Source organism: Mustela nigripes, chromosome 6, assembly GCF_022355385.1.
Source record: "Mustela nigripes isolate SB6536 chromosome 6, MUSNIG.SB6536, whole genome shotgun sequence".
Taxonomy (NCBI): domain Eukaryota; kingdom Metazoa; phylum Chordata; class Mammalia; order Carnivora; family Mustelidae; genus Mustela; species Mustela nigripes.
The window spans coordinates 91,363,133-91,381,942 of record NC_081562.1 but is presented as its reverse complement, the minus strand read 5'-3'; the positions used below and the strand labels follow the sequence as shown (position 1 = coordinate 91,381,942).

Here is an 18,810-nt window from a genome sequence, read left to right as displayed (position 1 = left end):
TCCGAGCTTCTTTCCCTGGTGCTCCTCTCCCAGGCCCCCATTTTCCTGACATTTGCTTCAGTTCCGCCCTTGCCCACCTGATTGTCTCCACCTTCCTCTCCTTCCTTCCTGGACCTAGCAGGGGGTCTGGATCCTGCCCTGACACCGCTCTGGAGAAGGCCACACCATCTGATGACCTTCTCTTGTTTCTCACTCAAGTTGACCTTTCTATACTCTTAGATGCTCCTGGCCACTGTCCCATCCTCCTGTCGTGACGTTCTCTTTTCTCTTGGCCCCCAGGAGAGAGTGGAAGAATCTAGGCTTTGGAACCCTCAGAGACCTGGGTTCCAATTCTAACACCGCCCTTTACTGGCTTGGCCTCTGGGCCTGTCAGTCCCTGTCACAGAGTCTCAGTTTCCTCATCTCTAAAACAGGACATGTCATACAGATCTCGAAGGATTGTCCTAAGGGTTAAGTGAGCTAATGGGTATAATGCTGGTCCCAGCCCAGCAGCGTGTGGGGGCCAGCTCCACACCTTCCTTTCTCTTCCGCTCCTTTGCTGGCTACTGACCCCTCCAGCCTGTTGCTGAGATGTAAGTGTTCTCTGCAGCTCTTGGTTTCCTTCTCTTGCTCTGGCCCTCACCCATCTAAGAATTTAGATAGCACTTTTTCTCTCTAGTCTGACTACTTCTCGCCTGCCTTTCACATCCGCAGTTCCTGGTGGACGTCTCCACGAGGATGCTCCTTGTGGGCCTCCTGCCTTGGGCAACCGCCACCTACTCCTCTGGGCATCCAGGTTCAGAAGCTCTGAGTCATCTTGGGCTTTCTTACTTCCTCTCTCCTCCACAGGTAAGCAGTCATCTTGTACTTATTTTCTCTCTGAACTACCACTCAGACTTCCCTCTTCCATGGTTCCACATGGTTCCAGCCTTCATTACCTCTCCCTTGGATGGCACCTGTAATGTCTCAACTATCTTCTGGGCCACCTGCTTTTCACTTCCCTTTCTTTCCTTTTTTTTTTTTTTTTTAATTTTTATTTATTTATTTGTCAGAGAGAGAGAGTGCAGAAGCAGGGGGAGTCGTAGGAAGAGGGAGAAGCAGGCTCCTCGCTGAGCAAGGGGCCCAGTGAGGAACTTGATCCCAGGACCCTGGGATCATGACCTGGGCCAAAAGCAGATGTTTAACCAACTGAGCCACCCAGGCACCCCTCATTCCCCCTTCTTTTTTTTCTTCCCCCCCCTCTCCCTTCCCTTCCTTCCATTTTTTTTTTTTTTTTTAATTTGATGGAGAGGGAGAGACAGTGAGAGAGGGAACACAAGCTGGGGAAGTGGGAGAGGGAGAAGCAGGCTTCCCGCTGAGCAAGGACCCTGAGATCATGACCTGAGCTGAAGGCAGATGCTTAATGACTGAGCCACCCAGCTGCCCCTCACTTTTTTTTTTTTTAAGTAATCCCCACACCCAGTGTAGGGGTTGAACTCATGACCCCAAGATCAAGAGTCACATGGTCTGGGCACCTGGGTCACTCAGTCATGTAAGCATCTGACTCCATCTCAGCGCAGGTCATGATCTCAGGGTCTTGACATTGAGCCCCGCACTGGGCTCCATACTCAGTGTGGCGTCTGCTTGAGATTCTTTCTCTCTCTTCCTCTGCCCCTTCCAGTCATGGTTTCTCTCTTTCTCTAAAATAAATAAATCTTCAAGAAAAAAAAAAAAAGTCCCGTGCTCTTCTGATTGAGCCAGCCAGGCACCACCCCCTTATTTCAATGTAGGTCAAACCCCAAGATCCTTCACCCTTTCCAAAACACCCCACCACTCCCTACTGCCTTTAGGACATTCCCAACCTTGGGGCACCTGGCTGGCTCAGTTGGTAGAGCAGGGAACTCTTGAACTTGGGGTCATGGGTTTGAGCTGCACATTGGGCACAGAGTTTGCTTGAAAACAACAACAACAACAACAACAAAATACAACATAACCTTCTAGGTCCTCAATAGTCCTATTACGTAGTCTCTTTGCTTTTTATTTTTTAAAAACACCTTTAAATTTTTATTATTTTTATTTTTTTAGAGAGAGAGTTCATGCACACACTAGCAGCAGGGAAGGGACAAAAGGAGAGGGAGAGAGAGAATCTTAAGCAGGCCCCACGTCCAGCAGACTGATGCAAGATGCAAGGCTCAATCTAATGACTCAGCTCATGACCTGAGCCAAAATCAAGAGGTGCTTAACCCACTGAGCCACCCAGACGCCCCAAGACTCTCTGCTTTTTGCTTCATCGTTTTGTGAAGTATTCCAAAGCAAGTACAGATATGACATTTCCTCTTAAATATTTCAGTATGCATCTTTAAAAAATAATTTTCTTATATAATCATACTACCATCATAGCTAACAAAATTATATTTTCTTGTGTCTAATTCCCAGTCCATATTCAAATTTCCCCGGTTGTTCCCAAAATGTCATTAGATACCTAATGTCAGTTATTAGGTATCTAAAGTTTCTCCATCTTTTTTTTTTGTAAAGATTTTACTTGACAGAGAGATCACAAGTAGGCAGAGAGGCAGGCAGAAAGAGGGAGAGGAGGAAGCAGGCTCCCCACTGAGCAGAGAGCCCAATGCGGGGCTTAATCCCAGGACCCTGGGATCATGACCTGAGCCGAAGGCAGAGGCTTTAACCCACTGAGCCACCCAGGCGCCCCTAAAGTTTCCCAATCTTGACTTCAGAACACTTTCCCGTCCATTTTTCACCACATCCTTCCTGAACCCTTTGAGCTAGCCAATCCCAGCCTGCCATCAACCTTGAAAACTACTTTTTAAATACTTTTTTATACTTGTGTCTTTCCTTGTCTCTGGAACCAAGAGCTTGTTTCTTTATTCTATAAAGTCACCTCCAAAAGATCCCATCTTTGTGATACCAAATCTGTTCTTTTTCCTCTGGAGCAGAAGCAGCATCTGTCCCTCCCTCTGAGACTGTCTACCCTCCACCAGGGGACTGTGTGTCTGTTCACAGGGAGGGCTTGGCTCTGTGTGTGGGCAGAGGGCAGGGCCACTGTCTCCCTTGCCTGCCCCCCTCCCCCAATCTCCTGTGGGTGGCATGTGCCTGGCCTCTAGCGGCAGCACAATAAAAAAAAAAACTGATGAATACTCCTTTTAGCATCTTTGCTCCTCTTCCCACGGCTTGCCTAGGTGATAACTGGGGAGCAAAGTCCAGAATGGGCTTGGTGTCCCTTGCTGGAAGGTTGTGATCCTGGAAACTGGTTCTTAGCCCAGTCCAGATCTCTTTCCTTTTGCTTTTACAGTTTCTTTCCTTCTTTGTGTACACATACAAAGACTCGGGAAGTGGTTCTTAAGTCAGGACTAGAAGAACCTGAGGGGTGGGGCCCAGGCTGGGTAGCCAGGAATAGTGGCTGGTTCTGTCCTTGGCCTGTTCACACAACTTCTGGGAACCACCAGGGCACACATCGGAGGGAAGCAACCTGAGGCCGCCATCTCCCTTTCCAGCCTTCACCTTGCTTTATCCCCTGGGATGTGAAGTGCTGCCTGCTAGGCTGGGATGGGAAAATCCAGAAGATCTATCCGTGCCTGCTTCAGTGTCCTTCCCCAGGCCTCCATCTGATAAGAGGCTGATCCAGGAGTGGTGGGAGCATAGACCTTGTCCACCCTCCCCCGGAGGGAGGGACTGGACTGTGACTGCTTCCTCCTGTTCTCAGCCCACTACTCCGGAGCCCCAGAAAATGGAGAAGGGACTAACAGAGGGGGGGACAGGAACACCCACTCCAGAATGTTGGGGGACTCCCAGAATGTGAGGCCAGGGACTTTCTGGAAGTGTTCTGAACCCACCCCATCCCAGGGAGCTAACAGCGCCCTCTGCCGACTCGGGGATGGGAGTGGGGGGCTTCAACAGAGATGGGAACCAGAGGAAAGAAGTGGACTTCAGGTGGAAGACGAGGCGGCCTCTTGAAGACCACCTCGTCACCTTCACGGCCCAGTCTCCCGGCGCGGGCCCTAAGAGTGTAGCTCCGGGCCGCTATCCCCCCCTTGGCTCGCACACGCTTCCTCCGCTTGCCCGAACCGGGCAGAACTAGGCGACGCTGGGTCCCGCCCTCCCAGCCCGAGGTGGTGCGGGGACCAGGGTACCAGAAGGGGTGCCCTGGCACCCTGAGATCCTGCCCTCGCCACTTTCCCTCCGCGGAGGTGGGCGCTGCTTTCCGGCTACGGGCCACGTGGCCCCTGCCGGGCGGGGGGCTCGGCCCTCCCCCTCATGGGCCGGGTGACTCAGGCCGCAGCTGTTCCCGCGTCACATGAGGGAGGAGGGCGGCCACTGGGCGGAGGAGGTGGCGGGGGAGGGGGCTGTGGCTGGAGACCGGGGCGGGGCCGCGCGGCGGGCGGGGCCGCAGCCGGGGGGCGCCGCTAGAGAGCCCCTGAGCCGCGGCCGGAGAAGAGCGCACAGCTTTGGGGAGCCCAGGTGAGGCCGCGGGGTCCACGGCCGGCCTCTGTCTTGGTGGGGGTAGCTCCTGGGGAGCGGGTAGCTCTCTCCGCTGCGGCTCGCCTCGGGTTCCCGAAGATCCGCCGCGCTCCCGGACGCTCCCGAGGCCCTCGCAACTTTGCAACTTTGCGGAGTTCCGGAGGCCCGGGAGGGTTCGGTGTGGGGACGGGCTGCGCTTGTGTTTCGGGGGAGGTCAGAGCGAAGGGGAAGACGGCTGGGGGTCGCGCTTGGGCCGAGGGCCGTTTGTAGGGGCTGGCTAGGTGGGGAGGGAATGTTGGAACGCGGGGGGTGTTGGCGGGCCGAGGGTGGTCGTCGGGCCCCGGCCGGGGTGGCGGCGGGGCAGGTCCCGGCTTCGCGGCGGTCGCCCCCACCCCTCTCCAGCCTGGGAGAAGAGGGGGCTGGGAGACGTGGATCTGACCGCGGGTTTCCGGGTGGGAGGGGCCGGGAATGGGGGCCGCGCAGGGAAGGCCTCGAGGGCCGGCAGGGAGCACGGAAACCGAGGTCCCCCTTCGCCCGGTTCTCATCCCCCTGCGCTCCCCTCTACCCCAGGCCCGGCAGCCATGGCGGTGGAAGGAGGAATGAAATGTGTCAAGTTCTTGCTCTACGTTCTTCTGCTGGCCTTCTGCGTGAGTGGGAAGGGGGACGGTGGGGGGCGCGCTGGCAGGGTGCGGGGAGACCTGGATCCGGAGTGGTGAGGGCTTAGGGGCCGAGAATGAAGGCAGTTGGAGACCAGATGTGGAAGGAGAGCCGGTGGAACAGGCCGAAGACAGCATGGCCACCCCACCCCCTCCAGCTTTCCGGGTCCTCTAAGGCTTGTTTGGACCAAGAATGGACAGCGTGGGTGCACAGCACCCTCCCCCTCGCCCCTCCTGGCCCTTCCTGTCTGGTGACCCAACCACTTGTGATATCGGGCAGTGGGGCAACCAGCCAACGGCCGGCCTGATAGCTATCGCCGTGGGGCTTCCCTCTCCTCCCCACCCTTCCCTACTCTCTCCCTTACTCCTCCTTCTTTTCTATTCCCTCATCCCTCTTCACTCCCCTCAGCTGCTTGGGGGTGGGGAAGGGCTGTCTACCCTCTACAGTCTGTTCCTGTCCTGGGCTCCTGGCTTCAGAGGCTGCTCTTTATCCACGGAGGGGCACCCCACTCCGGTCTCTTTTTCTGATCCCTTCTCCTCCCTGGCCTAGTGGGCCTGAGGAACCCTAGAACAGCTGATGAGGATGAAGTGGGCACTAGAAGATAGAGGGCAGTTCTGGGAGCCCTAGAGGCCCATAGGAAGCACCACTCTAGGTGAGGAATACGTGCCCTGGGGTCAAGGCTTTCTGGGAACTTCTCCTTTGGCATTTCGCCAAATTGTGGGGAACTACAGGCCATCCTCTTCCCCTGCAGTCAAGTTTTCTGGAGGTGTGAGAATCCGTCTCTTTGGGATGGGGCTAAGGCTGTGTCCTGGGTGTACCCACTGTGCTGTGAGGGCTCATGGGTTGTGGGTCTGGCCTAATTCTGACCTGCCCTCCTCACAGGCCTGTGCAGTGGGACTGATTGCTGTGGGTGTAGGGGCCCAGCTGGTCCTGAGTCAGACCATTATCCAGGGGGCCACGCCTGGCTCCTTGTTGCCCATCGTCATCATCGCAGTGGGTGCCTTCCTCTTCCTGGTGGCCTTTGTGGGCTGCTGTGGGGCCTGCAAGGAGAACTACTGTCTTATGATCACGGTGAGCTGGGTGTGGGGCCAGGGTGGGTATCTGGGACTGCAGGGAGGGTACCCTACGGAGGGGGCGGAAAACCTTCATGAGTGAACTAGAGGCTGGCTGGGCCACAGCAGGCCACTGTCACCAAGACTCCAGCCTGACCCTTGTCCACTGTGCCTGCAGTTTGCCATCTTCCTGTCTCTTATCATGCTGGTGGAGGTGGCCGCAGCCATTGCTGGCTATGTGTTTAGAGACAAGGTAAGCAGGGGAAAGGGCGGAGGGCCCTGCCTCAGAGGTCTCGCTGCTCTGGGATGCGTGTGCCCTGGAGTTTGACCTCAACAGTGCCCCTTCTTATTCCCAGGTGATGTTAGAATTTAATAAGGACTTCCGGCAGCAGATGCAGAATTACCGGAGAGACAATCGCACAACTTTGGCCCTGGACAAGATGCAGGAAGACGTGAGTGAAGGTTGCTGGGAGCAGGGGTAGAGGGGGAAGAAGAGTCTTATCTTTGTATTGTAGGTGGAGGTGCACATACTAACCTTTTACTCCGTATTTCTTCTCTCCTGCAGTTTAAATGCTGCGGGGCAGCTAACTACACGGACTGGGAGAGCGTCCCTACTGTGCCCAAGGGCCAAGTCCCTGACTCCTGCTGCATCAATGTCACAAAGGACTGTGGGGCTTCTTTACAAATAAATAACATCTACTCTGAGGTAAGGAAGAAACTGAGATAGAGGGGACTTGGGAGATCTGGGAAATATTTCAAGGGTTGAGATAGAGAGAGGGACCAGGGATGGAGGTGGAGAGGGTTGGGGCCCTGGGATGGGGAGGAGCTCTGGGAATGCTAGGGGTAGGGTGAAAGGTACAGAGAGCGGGGGAGAGAGGGAACAGAAAGTAGGTGGGAAGTTTCTGATTATGTTCTTGCCTTGTGTGCCTACTACCTTTCAGGGCTGTGTGGAGAAGATCGGGGGCTGGCTACGGAGCAATGTGCTGGTGGTGGCTGCAGCAGCCCTGGGAATTGCCTTTGTGGAGGTGAGAGGCACCTTTGGGACTCATTCTGGGGCATCTGGGCACTAGGGGCAGTGGGAGGAGGGTGCTGGGGGAAGTCCTGGCCTGGGGACAGGGGCCCTCGTGGTGTTTGGGGTCTGCTGGGTGGGCCTCGGATACTTTGCCTTTCTGACTCCTTTCCACCCCTCTCTCTTTACTTCTAGGTACTGGGAATTGTTTTTGCCTGCTGCCTCGTGAAGAGTATCCGGAGTGGCTATGAAGTGATGTAGGGTGTCTAGTCTCTTCAGTCTCCTCATCTAAGGGAGTGGGGTAGTACACTCCAGGTTTTTCAATTAAACGGATTATTTTTTCAGACTGAAAAAAAAAAAAATGGTCTCACTTTGTCTTTAAGTGTAATACTTTATCCTTTCCTTCTCCTCACCTGTGTTCCTGTCCTCTGGGATCCTGTTCTATGCACCTCAGTAAAGAAAGGCATATGGTGGTGGTGGTGGTGGGGTTGTTGGGGGAAGGCGGGTTTTGCTTAAGACACTGGTGGGGTTGGCAGTGGAAGTGGGGATCTGGAGGGGGCTGGGCCCCATGGCCCTCCCTGTCTCCTAGTCCTGTGCTGCCAAGTTTGGGGCTGTAATATTCATGAAGCCATCTCCTGCCAAAGTCAGAGGGATTCCCCACAATGGCTCTACCTGGGAGAGGCCAGCCCACATCTACCACGGACATCTTCTCCCTGGTGTTCTGCCCACCTCTGAAGGCCTAGCAACTCCCTCCCAACAAAGGGGACCCGGCTCCTTTTAGGATAGTGATCAATTGCTATCACACCTTTGTGGCCTGTATCCATTAGATAAGAGGACAATTTAGGGGTTCCTGGTTGGCTTGGTCGGTTGAGTGTCTTGACTTTGACTCAGGTCATGATCACAGGGTCATGAGATCAAGCTCTATGTCTGGCTCCCAGCTCAGCAGGGAGCTATTCTCTCCCTCTGCCCCCCTTCCCTCACTTGCAGGGTCTCTCTCAAATAAAAATGTAAAAAAGGAGGGGCCATCTGGGTGGCTCAGTCAGTTAAATGTCCTGCCTTTGGCTCAGGTCGTGATCCCAGGGTCTTGGGATTGAGCCATGTGTCAAGCTCCCTGCTCAGTGGGGAGTCTGCTGCTCCCTCGCCCTCTGCCTCTCCCCGCCAACTCATGCTCTCTCTTGCTTGCTCTCTCAAAGAAACTCTGAAAAAAATAAAATAAAATAAAGGGGCGCCTGGGTGGCTCAGTGGGTTAAAGCCACTGCCTTCAGCTCAGGTAATGATCCTAGGGTCCTGGGATGGAGCCCCGCATCGGGCTCTCTGCTCAGCAAGAAGCCAGCTTCCCCCTCTCTATCTGCTTGCCTCTCTGCCTACTTGGGATCTCTGTCAAATAAATAAATAAAATCTTTAAAAAAAATAAAACAAGTAAAAAAGAGAGGGGATAATTTAAGTTGGTATTGCCTTTTTTCCTCCATGGAAACCACCCAAGCCTGGTCCGGACCCCTCTTCACTACCTTCCTTCCCTCTTTAAGAAAAATAGGTACTCTTCATAGAAAATAAATGTCCAACAATGCCCTCTGGTGGCCATTCCAGGTGCAGCGTCAAAGGACCCATACAGATGCCAGAGGGCCTGGGGGTTGGGGGGTGACACCCAGTGGTTGCTAGTGGCTTTGCAGATAGTACAGAGGCCCCAGCATCAAGTCAGCCTAGGGGGCAGGGCTTAAATGGGGTCAGTCTCCCACTGGACAACTTCATTTCTGCCCATCTACAGTGTCTTTTATTTGTTTTTTAAGCAAGACATTTATTCAGTGCATATTTTATGCCAGGCATTAGGCAGTACCTGGGTGGGGACAGAAGGCTGGCAGGCTGGATTCAGCAGACTGCCTGGGCAGGCTTGGGAAGGAGCCAGGTGAGCACAGCATCCACCAGGCTGGCTGGCAGGTAGGAGGCTGGCAGCCAGAGCAGCTTGGCGTCCCAGCCTGGGCTGTAACGGGTTCTGGGGTAACGAGCAGTGAGGGCATGCTCCAGGCACCTGCTCACCTTGGTCAGGTCTGGATCACAGATCAGGTTCATGATGCGCTGCTGTACTTCCAAGTCTGCATTCCAGGAGATGGTTGTAATCAGTGTCCCTTCCCACTCTGGCCCATCTCAGGCCCTATATTCTGGGTTCTGGAGCTGGTCCCCAGCAGAGGTCAGAGGGCTCCTTAGTGGCTCCCCAGTATGGTAAGTGGGCAGGTTCCAAATGGCCTGGGTGTTCTTCTCTGGCACCCCAATTCACCCTCACCTTCTGCTGGTGTAGGACGGGCCTTTCTGGTGCTCTCATTTCCCTTCATGTGCCCGTGTGGGCCCAGATACTCACATTTGGTGAGGAAGGCCTCCCCATAGCGGGCCTGTGTGGCAGAAGGTAGCCGTGCCCAGCACTCCTGCAGCGTATCCTCCAAACTCTTGAGATTTGTCACAGGGGTTCGGAAGAAGCCAGGCTCCACGATGGAGACTCGGACCCCAAAATGAGCTACATCCCGCCTGGATGGGGATAGAGGGAGGTTTCTGGCTTCTTCCCCTAATTAGGAAAGGGATCCTCGGGGACTTGGTTGTAGGGGCTAAAATGGGAAAGTTATCACAAGCTGGGGACCGGGGTCCTGAAGGAAAAGGGGATCCCTGCTGTTCTGGGACGGGGGCAAATGGGCCATGTATTTTTTGAGGTTTGTTTCCCTTTGTACTCTTAAGATCTAGAACAGGGGTCAGTAATTTTTTTTTTTTTAAAGATTGTATTTATTTATTTGACAGAGAGAGGGAACACAAGCAGGGGGAGTGGAAGAGGGAGAAGCAGGCTTCCCATAGAGCAGCTCAATGGGGGCTTAATCCCAGGACTCTGGGATGTCCTGAGCCAAAGACAGACGCTTAGTAACACTGAGCCACCCAGGCCTCCCAGTAAACTTCTTAAAGGGCCAGACAGCAAATATTTTTGGCAACACAGGCCTAAATATTATTGATATCAGGTAGGTACTTACAGAATCATTAACAATGTAACCATTTAAAATTGTAAACACCAGTGGTGCCTGGGTGGCTCAATTGGTTGGGTATCTGACTCTTGATTTGGCTTGGCTGGTGATCTCGGGGTCATGGGACCAAGACTTGTGGCAGCTGGGGGCTCTGGTTGAGATTCTCTCTCCTCCCTCTGCCCCTCCCCCCATGCACCTGCTCTCTCTCTCTCTCAAATAAATAACCTTTAAAAAATAATAAAATGTAAACACCATTATTAGCTGGAAGGCAATTGGCCAGATTCTGCCTGAGAATTTGCCAACCCCTGACCTGGAACTACCCCATTCCCTAGGTCCTAGAGCACAGGGTTGAGTCCTGGGTGCTGGACATGAAGGGTGTAGACTGGTATTTGCTGGGGACACATAAAACCTCCTTGACACAGATGCAGAAATCCAAGTATCAAGCATGTGTTCCATGATGCTGATTGGAAAATTAAAGAACCAAGGAATAGGGACGAAAGTATATGAAATTCTTTGCTGAGTGACGGTGTAGAAGGCAGACTTCCTACAGAAGGTGGGCTGGCTGGGGGGCAGGCCTTGCTCCCGTGTGGTATTTGTCAAGTCTCCTTTGTGTTCTCACGGGACTTTGAACATTATTTAATTTTTAAATCTTTCTTTTTTTTTTTTTTAAAGGTTTTATTTATTTGAGAGGGAGAAAAAGTGCGCACTACAGAAAGCAAGCAGGAGTTGGGGGCAGTGGGAGAGGGAGAAACAGACTGCCCACGGAGTAGGGATCCCAGGACCCTGGGATCATGAGCTGAGCTGAAAGCAGCTGCTTAACCGACTGAGCCACCCAGGCGCCCCTGAACATTACTGTTTAAAGACGAAGGGCAGGAAAACATACAGATGAGGGACAAGCAGATCTGGGGGTAAGTCCCACTGCTTCCACTAACTAGTTGTGTGGTCTGGGGTAAGTTATGTTACCCTGTGGATATCAAAGCCTATTCCTTAGAGGGTTGCTGGGAGAAATAAAGGACAGAATGTTCTGTAAAAATACTAGTTTACCATAAGTAACAGTTACTAATAATAACACTAGGGGCACCTGGGTGGCTCGGGTGGTTGAGTGTCTGCCTTTGGCTCAGGTCACAATCTCAGGGTTCTAGGATTGAGCCCAGCCGGGCTCCCTGCTCAGCAGCGGGTCTGCTTCTGCCTCTCCCTCCATCCCTTCCTCTGTTTGTGCTCGCATGCACATGCTATATCTTCAATAAAAAAAAAGAATATTAATAATGATAGCAGACTTCTTGGGGCATTTTCTACATGCCAGGCTCTATGGTGGCCTTAGAAGTACCTCATTTTACGCCCAGCACCCATGAGGTAGATCCTCTCATCCTGATTTAACAGATGAGGAATGAACTGGTGTAAAGAGAGGTAACCTCTCAAGGTCATGAAGCTCCCATGAGAGGAGACTGGGGTTTGAACCCACAAAGTTGAGCCCTAATGTCTCCTCTTCAGGATCCCACTAGGCTGTGTTTTAGTCATCTCTGCAGGGCAATCCAGGGCTCTGCAACCCTCACCTCAGACAGTCAGAGAAGGCCTCCAGGCCAAACTTGGAAACACAGTAGCCCCCGCCATTGGCTGCCAGGCGACCCAGAACACTGGTGATGTTGACCACCCGGCCCCGGGCCTGCTGCAGCAGTGGCAGTAGGGCAAGGGTGACACCGATGGGACCCAGTGTATTCACGTTGAGCACCCGATGGAAATCGTTTTGCGTGAGCCACAGGGTGGGCCCAATGATCCCAGCCACACCAGCGTTATTCACTAGACCAAAAAGTCCTGAGGAGAGAGGAGACAGATAGCACAGGGTAGGTAAGGCATTCCAATGCGCTCTCTCCAGATCACTCTCCTTCCCCACGCCGTCCCTCCAGCTTCCTGAGGCCCGTGAGCACCCTGCACCATAGTCCCGGTGGCCCCACAGTCCTGGAGGCCCCACGCTACTCACCTGCTTCTCCAACCTGTGTTTCCACCCACTTGGCTGCCCGCTGGACACTCTGGGGATCCGTGACATCCAGCAGGGTGGTGTGGAGGCGGGAGGAGGCCACCCGCTGTAGGTCCTCTGCCCCTGAGGGGGTCAGGCAGCTGGCCAGGACTCGGAAGCCTCTCTGGTCCAGTCTCAGGGCCAGAAGCCGGCCGAAGCCTGAGTCACAGCCAGTGATGAAGACAAAGGCGTCGCTGGCGGGCAGGCTCTGCCGGTCCCTGAGCAACCACAGCGCTGCCCAGAGCAAGACTCCCAGCAGCAGGGGCAGCCACATGGCCAGAGCCCAAGCGACCTGCAGGTGGCAGCCGAGGCTGGGCGGGAGAACTTGTCTGGTTTACTCGGGCTTGGAAACCCTTGCCCCTGTTATCCTCCCTAGCTGGTAGTCCGCTCTGAGCAGACTGAGAAGTTCTCTGCTTGGCAGGGAACTGGCAAATTCTGGCTCATTTAAGCCAAGCAAAGATCCAGGCAGACCCTGTATCGGGGGCTACCTTAACTAGAGCCTGAGAGGCCGGGGCCAGGGTGCAGACTCTGGCACACACGCGAGCAGAGGAATCTGGCTGGCTTTCAGCTCTCCTGCTCAGCCAGCGACATCTGAATTCTCTCCATGTAAACTGGGCCTTATTTTTGGAAACACATACAGGGCACAGAGCACTTCAGCCCTGTTGGCCCCAAACTTACTGTGTGATGCTGAACCGCATCTCTGAACCTGTTTTCTATTCTACCAGTGGGGCCGACACCAGCCGTGGCCCAGCTGGGAGCTGTGGAGGGTCAAGGGCGATCAAGTGTGAGGAAGCGCATGAAAAGCTTCCGGCTTCGACTTATCAACACGTGCCATATCAGAGCACCCAGCTCCCAGGACCCTGCTTACCTCCTCTGGGGAAAGCTAGCAGGCAGTACAGTGCCCGAAGCTCCTTCTCGTGCTCTGTTTGAGAGACTTTGCTCCCAGTCTTTGGGTGGCCTGGGTCCCAGAGGTATTAAGTGTGTCGGGGGGGTGTTAGGGGAGAGGCTGGGAGGAGCCAGGGAAGCTGGAGCCTGGCAGTCAAAGCCAATGCTTGGCACAGGCCAGGCCTGCTGCGGCCCCCAGCCGGGGGGGTGCCTGACCGCCTCTGTCAGGAGGAGGGATATGTCAACGACAGCAGCTGCCCCTCTCTGTTGGTGACCTTGGACCTGCCACTCCTCCTCCTTCCCAGCCCTGAAGTGCCCCCATCCCCAAGAATTAATCTCCAACCTGGTCCGGACTCATGACACTGCTTAGCACCAGGCTGGGAGAGGCCACGAGCACGAGGAGAGGCAGAGCGCCAAAGTGGGGACCAAGCCTGCTCCCTGTCATATTTCTCCTCTGCGGGAAACCAAAGTCCTGAATTAGGAAGCTTGGGGCAGAGCCCACTAACCTTCTCTGGGGGGGGGCGTGGGAAACTTCCGCCCTCGGCTCATGCAACATGCACCTGCACCAGGCCCAAAGAGGGAAAGAGAGGTGGGACGGTGAGAGGATGCTCGCTCCACCCTTTACCCAAAACGTAACTGTCACTTAGGGAAACAGTCTTTGAATCTTCACTCCTATCCACCCATGCTGGGCTAGTAGCTCTTTGAAACATACCACACAGAAATGGAGGCTTGTGTTTTATTCTTGGCCTGTCAGCTTCCCCCACGGGGGAGGCAGGAGAGGTGGGGGTGGGGTTAGGAAGGGGGGACAGGCTAGGAGGGGGCAGACTGCAGCTGCCCTTTGTACACATATTCCAGTGCCGTGGCAATGGTGCGCATGTCCAGCTCGATGCTCCGAGCCCAGTTCTCCACATCCCCGATTTCCTGGGAAGGGGAGGAGGTGGGAGGCTGGGAGTCAGAGTGTGTAGGGTAGAGTGTGGCTCTAAGGAGACAGATAGGGGCACTTTCCATCCATCCCCTAGAAAGGGCTCTGCTTGAACCCACCAATTACTTTTATCTCTCTAGCTTCTCTGACACTTCTCTGACACTCTGACACAATACCAACGATTGCTGGGAGCATCCCCATTTCCTTTTTAAACTGAGCCTTGAACTGACCTGCCTGGAGGCAGTTAATAGGGTCCCACGGATGTAGGGAGTGTGGCCCACCTTGAGTGCCTGATTGAAGTTCTCCACCATCCCGATCCACTGGCCTGTTTGCTTGGCAAACTGGGCAGCCTGGACCTGCAGGGTCTTCACCTCATGGTCCAGCTTTCTCTGGTTCATGTAGGCCTGGGCCACACTAGAGGTTGGAAGAGGGATGAGATCAACTCACCCATCTGGTGGGGAGTGGTCTCCCGGACTAATATTCCACTGCAAGGGTGGGAGGGCAGCCAGCAGTCAAACTGGGGAAAACGGTGTGAGCTTGGCCATTCTTGGATGTGATGCAAATGACTACCATTCATGCAAATGAACCAGCTTCTTCCTCCCACTCTCAGCATTCCCAGGAGAGCCTAGCTGGGAGCTGACTGAAAACTTACCATCTCCTACCCCACCAAAGGAATTCCTAAAGCTGCGTGATAGAAGGGAGGATTAACCTGGAGGGAATATCCCTGGGGAAGAAGCTGGGAAAATCCAGCAGCAGGGAGAAATCTGGCCATGCTTGGAAGCCCAGGGATGTGTGCAAGAAGTTGGGAAGGGAAATAGGGCCCCTTCCTGAATCTGGGGTGGGATGGGAGAGCAGCCCCCTCCCCAGGAACTCAGGGTCAAGAGACGATATCTCAGGGGCTTCTTCTTGGCTCTCAGTCTCTCTCCCAACCCTTCTCCTTTCGCCCACACAGATGAAGGAACACACACACACACACACACACACACACACACACACAATCTGTCTCTCTCTCTCACCCTTTCTTCCTTCTGCTCTAGGCAGTTTTTCTTTTTTCCTCAATCAAGCCTGGCTGCAGTTATTGTTAATGCCTTGAGGTTGCTACCCCCAACCCCTTACCCTGACCCTCTTCCCCCAACCTCCCCATCCCACAACTACTGTTCTTTCTCATTGGCTGGAGAGTCTTTGACTCCCCATCCTAAAGCTCTAGGTCATCTGGGAGACTCCACATCCGGTGCCACCCCCAACTGGAATCTGCGGGGGTTGGAGGGGGCTAGGGGTTGGGGTGGGTGGAGAGAATGGGAAGGACACCCGACAGGGGCTGAGACAGATTGAGCCTTTGTTTTCCTTTCCAGGGAATGAGAGGACCCGTGGGCAGCAACACAAAACCCTTTCTAATCTGGCTTTGGCTTAGCTGTCCTCTAAGCTGAAAGAGGGGTGGCCCCTAGCAAAGGAGGAGCGGAGGGAGAAGCCGGGCCAATCTCAGAGCAGAGCCCAAGAGGCACCAATGTGGGAGGGAGGAAAGGGGGCAGACCCCATCCTTTCTCTTTGGGAGACAGCTTGGCCATAGTACAGGCTGGTTCAGGAGCTCAAACAGCAATAGCAGGGGGCTCCCGATGCTTTAAGAGATTCCCCTGGGAGTTCCTAAAACGCTAGCTTTTCCTGTTGACCTCCCACATTCACACTGAGTGAAGGGAAAGGTCTGCAGGGGAGGGAGATCAGAGGCCTCAACCACAAGCTTCTTGTCCCCTAATCTTCCCCAGAGATGAGTAATTAAGATGACAGTCCCTGCATGGCTCAGTTGGGTGACTCAGTCTCTGGATTCACAACCAGTTATTCTATTTGTCCTGGGGTGGAAGGCATCATACTGCCCTTTTTCTTCCAGTCATCATCTCAGCACTCTGCTGGGTTACTCAGGGTCAAGAGAATATTCTTTGCTCCTTCCCAAGTCTTTGGTTGTTACTGGCATTCTTCTATAGGATTGGCACAGGGGGGTGGTCTCTGGAGGCTGGGAAGGAAGGGACAAGAAGGCTTGGCTCTGCTATAGCTCCTGGCATAGATTCTGCTCTCAACCTCACCAGCTGCGCCATCTCTTTCTTGCCAGCTGCTCCCCAGGCCTGCCTGAGGGTGGGAGGTAGAGAAGGAGAGGGTGGCAAGTTCTGGTGAAGGAGGGTGCTCTCCCGCCCGCCAAAGTGACAGCTGGACTTGGAAGGATGAAGGGAAGTGGGCAGATGGCATCAAGCTGCGAGCACCAGGGAGGTTATTGAGGGGAGAGGGGAATCTGGCGGCTTCTCCAACCACTGCAGCTGCTCCTCCTAGTGCAACGTTAGAAGTCAGAGCTGACTCAAGCCTCTCCCCATAAAGTTAAGCTGGGGGAGGGGAGGGAATGATGGAACATCCCACCCCCTCAACAGCAGTCTGAGGGTTGGACCTTGCCAATGCCTAAACTTGCGGGGGGGGGGGGGAGAGGGAATGGTTTTGATGGGAAGAAGTTCATACCCCACATTGAGGTGATCCACCAAAGCTTCTGTCAGGCAGGTCGCTGCAGTGATAGCCTCTCGCCTCCTCTTCTCTAGGGATGAGCGGAAAAGGGATTGGAGTAGAGAATCGGTTTTTTGAAGGATGGTGCTACAGGGCCGACACTCATTGCTATTCCACTAGTAGCAGGAACACCTCAACAAACCTTACAGTGCTGGGGCTGAAAAGGACTTTGAAAAACATAAAGCAAGCCTTTTCATTTTATTAAAAAAAGTTTTTTTTTTTTCCCCCCTTAAGTCTTTTCTTCTTAGAAGAGGTGAGTTAACTGGTACCCTGGGAACGGAAGCGACTCGCCCAGAGACGCTACCGAGTCAGTGACGGCGCCCAGGACTCCAGACCCCCGGCATCATTTTCCACTCTCCTGGCTTGAGGATTAGTACGTCCCCGATTCCCAAGCCAGATCCTGGAAGGGCCCCACCCCCATTTCCGAGGTTTCAGGCCTCCAAGAATCTCATCTCAGCCTGGCCCCAGCACGCTCCTCCCCCAGGAGCGTCCCTTCCCACTTTTGGGACCAGAGGCTCCCTGGGCCAATCCGCACAGCGCTGTTTCTCGCGCGGGGGCCAGACGAGGATGCGCGGAGACTGAGAGTGGGGGGCGTTACCCGGAGGGGGGGCGGGGAGGGGCGGGGAGGGACGGCTCGCAGCGTAGTCAATGGCACTAGAGCCCGCTGGCAAGTAATGGCATTTCCAAAACAGCGCCCCCACCCCCTCTCCGACGCCCGCGCCCACGAGCCCGCGTCCTTCCCAGGATCCGGGCCGTTACTCGAGCTCCAGGCTCCGGGCTGAGGCTAGGCCGCGGCGGGAGAGAAAACAGCGGACGGGAACGATCGGCTCACCCTGCAGCTCCTTGCGTTCGTTCTGCTTGGCCTGGTGTTCTTTCAGCAGGCGTGACAGCATGGTGGCGGCGGGCTGGGGGCTGGGCGCGCCCGGCCCCCTCCGACTCCGGGAGCTGGAACGCGTACCTCGGCTCCCGCGGGGTCGGAGTCACGTGACCGCAATGTCACGTGACGCCAGGACCGCCCCTTTTCAGGCCGGTGGGTGGAGAGCGTGGAAGAGCTTGGCTTTGAACGGAGGGACTAGCAGAGGGTTGGGGGCAAGTGAACTCTGGTCTTTACTGGGCGGGGGGGTCTCCCTTTTTGGTGAGTGTTGGGCGAAGTTTTCTTTAGTACCCGTATTGCAGAGCCCGTTTTGATCGTCTCCTTTGGATCTCAGGGCTCCCGGGAGGGTCGGTACTTACGGACTGTGCATCATTGTTCCGTTTTGAGGGGGGAACAGAGGCTCCCTGGGCTCATTGAAATTCTTTTCCTTTCTTCGCCCTTCCCTCCTGGCAGCTCTGGTCGGTTCTCCGTTAATTCTCAGCACCCACCCCCTGAGAGGGAATGCTTTCCTCTTTTTCCCAGCCCCTTCGCTTCTCACCACCCTGCCAAGATCCTCAGCTCTGGGTGATCACGGTGGAGAAGAGGCATTTTCGGCATTTCAAGCGACCTCTTCGGGAGCTTTGCTAATTTGGCTGGCTGTGTGTGGTGAATGTATAATCCCATCTCTGTCCTTATGTGGTCAGGGAATGCGAACCCTTTCAGTCTTACCAGAATAATGTCTCAGTAAAAGGTAAATCATGTAACACCTCTCTGAGCTAAAGAGAAATGCTTCCGGGATTAACTCCAACAGGAAAGAATTATAAACATCATCAACCTATTCTTGCTATCTTGGTGCACCAGCTCTCTTGGTGCATCACGCCCCAACAGTCTGAGCGTCTCTGGGCAACTTGCTTATGCTCTGGATTTGGTTTTCTCCCTAGAAAAATAAGGGGATTGGATTAAATCAGTAGTTCTCAGCCCTCAGCTAAACATTAGAACCACCTGGGGAAGTTTTAAAAAATGCCCTGGCCCTAGATTGAGTAACAGGATCTCTAAGGATTGGAGCCCAGGCAAGTATTTTATAAAAAAGTTCAAGGGCGCTTGGTGGCTCAGTGAGTTAAGCCTCTGCCTTCGGCTCAGATCATGATCCTAGGGTCCTGAAATTGAGCCCCACATCTGGATCTCTGCTCAGGAGGGAGCCTGCTCACCCCCCACCCCCACCTGCCTCTCTGCCTTCTTCTGATCTCTGTCAAATAAATAAATACATAAAAATCTTAAAAAACTTTAAGAAGTTGTTCAGCTGATTCTAGTTTGCATTGGACTTTGCCAATCACTGGACTAAACCATATCGAGGTCTGTTCCCAACTTTGGCATTCTCTCATTTTGTGATTCAGTTACATAGTAAAAAATTGGCTTCATGATATATACTTAGAGGGGAAGAGAAATAGGT

General features: G+C 54.2%; 3 protein-coding genes across 3 annotated transcripts; 1 reads left to right on the top strand and 2 right to left on the bottom strand.

The window, feature by feature from the left end:
- The first annotated feature begins 4,327 nt into the window (after positions 1–4,327).
- CD63 (CD63 molecule) lies at positions 4,328–7,525 on the top strand. The gene is made up of 8 exons (XM_059403348.1): positions 4,328–4,434; positions 5,005–5,081; positions 5,974–6,162; positions 6,322–6,396; positions 6,500–6,595; positions 6,709–6,849; positions 7,085–7,168; positions 7,348–7,525. The coding sequence occupies exons 2-8, from the start codon at positions 5,016–5,018 to the stop codon at positions 7,411–7,413; spliced, it is 717 nt and encodes a 238-aa protein (XP_059259331.1). The 5' UTR covers positions 4,328–4,434; positions 5,005–5,015; the 3' UTR covers positions 7,414–7,525.
- A 1,386-nt stretch (positions 7,526–8,911) lies between these two features.
- Positions 8,912–13,672, bottom strand: RDH5 (retinol dehydrogenase 5). The gene is made up of 4 exons (XM_059403346.1): positions 12,127–13,672; positions 11,702–11,960; positions 9,506–9,669; positions 8,912–9,242 (listed from the first exon to the last, which is right to left on the bottom strand). The coding sequence occupies exons 1-4, from the start codon at positions 12,434–12,436 to the stop codon at positions 9,019–9,021; spliced, it is 957 nt and encodes a 318-aa protein (XP_059259329.1). The 5' UTR covers positions 12,437–13,672; the 3' UTR covers positions 8,912–9,018.
- A 97-nt stretch (positions 13,673–13,769) lies between these two features.
- Positions 13,770–17,517, bottom strand: BLOC1S1 (biogenesis of lysosomal organelles complex 1 subunit 1). Its single transcript, XM_059403347.1, has 4 exons — positions 17,340–17,517; positions 16,466–16,538; positions 14,251–14,383; positions 13,770–13,968 (listed from the first exon to the last, which is right to left on the bottom strand). Exons 1-4 carry the CDS (start codon positions 17,398–17,400, stop codon positions 13,858–13,860), a joined length of 378 nt encoding a protein of 125 aa, XP_059259330.1. The 5' UTR covers positions 17,401–17,517; the 3' UTR covers positions 13,770–13,857.
- Between the last annotated feature and the right edge of the window lie 1,293 nt (positions 17,518–18,810).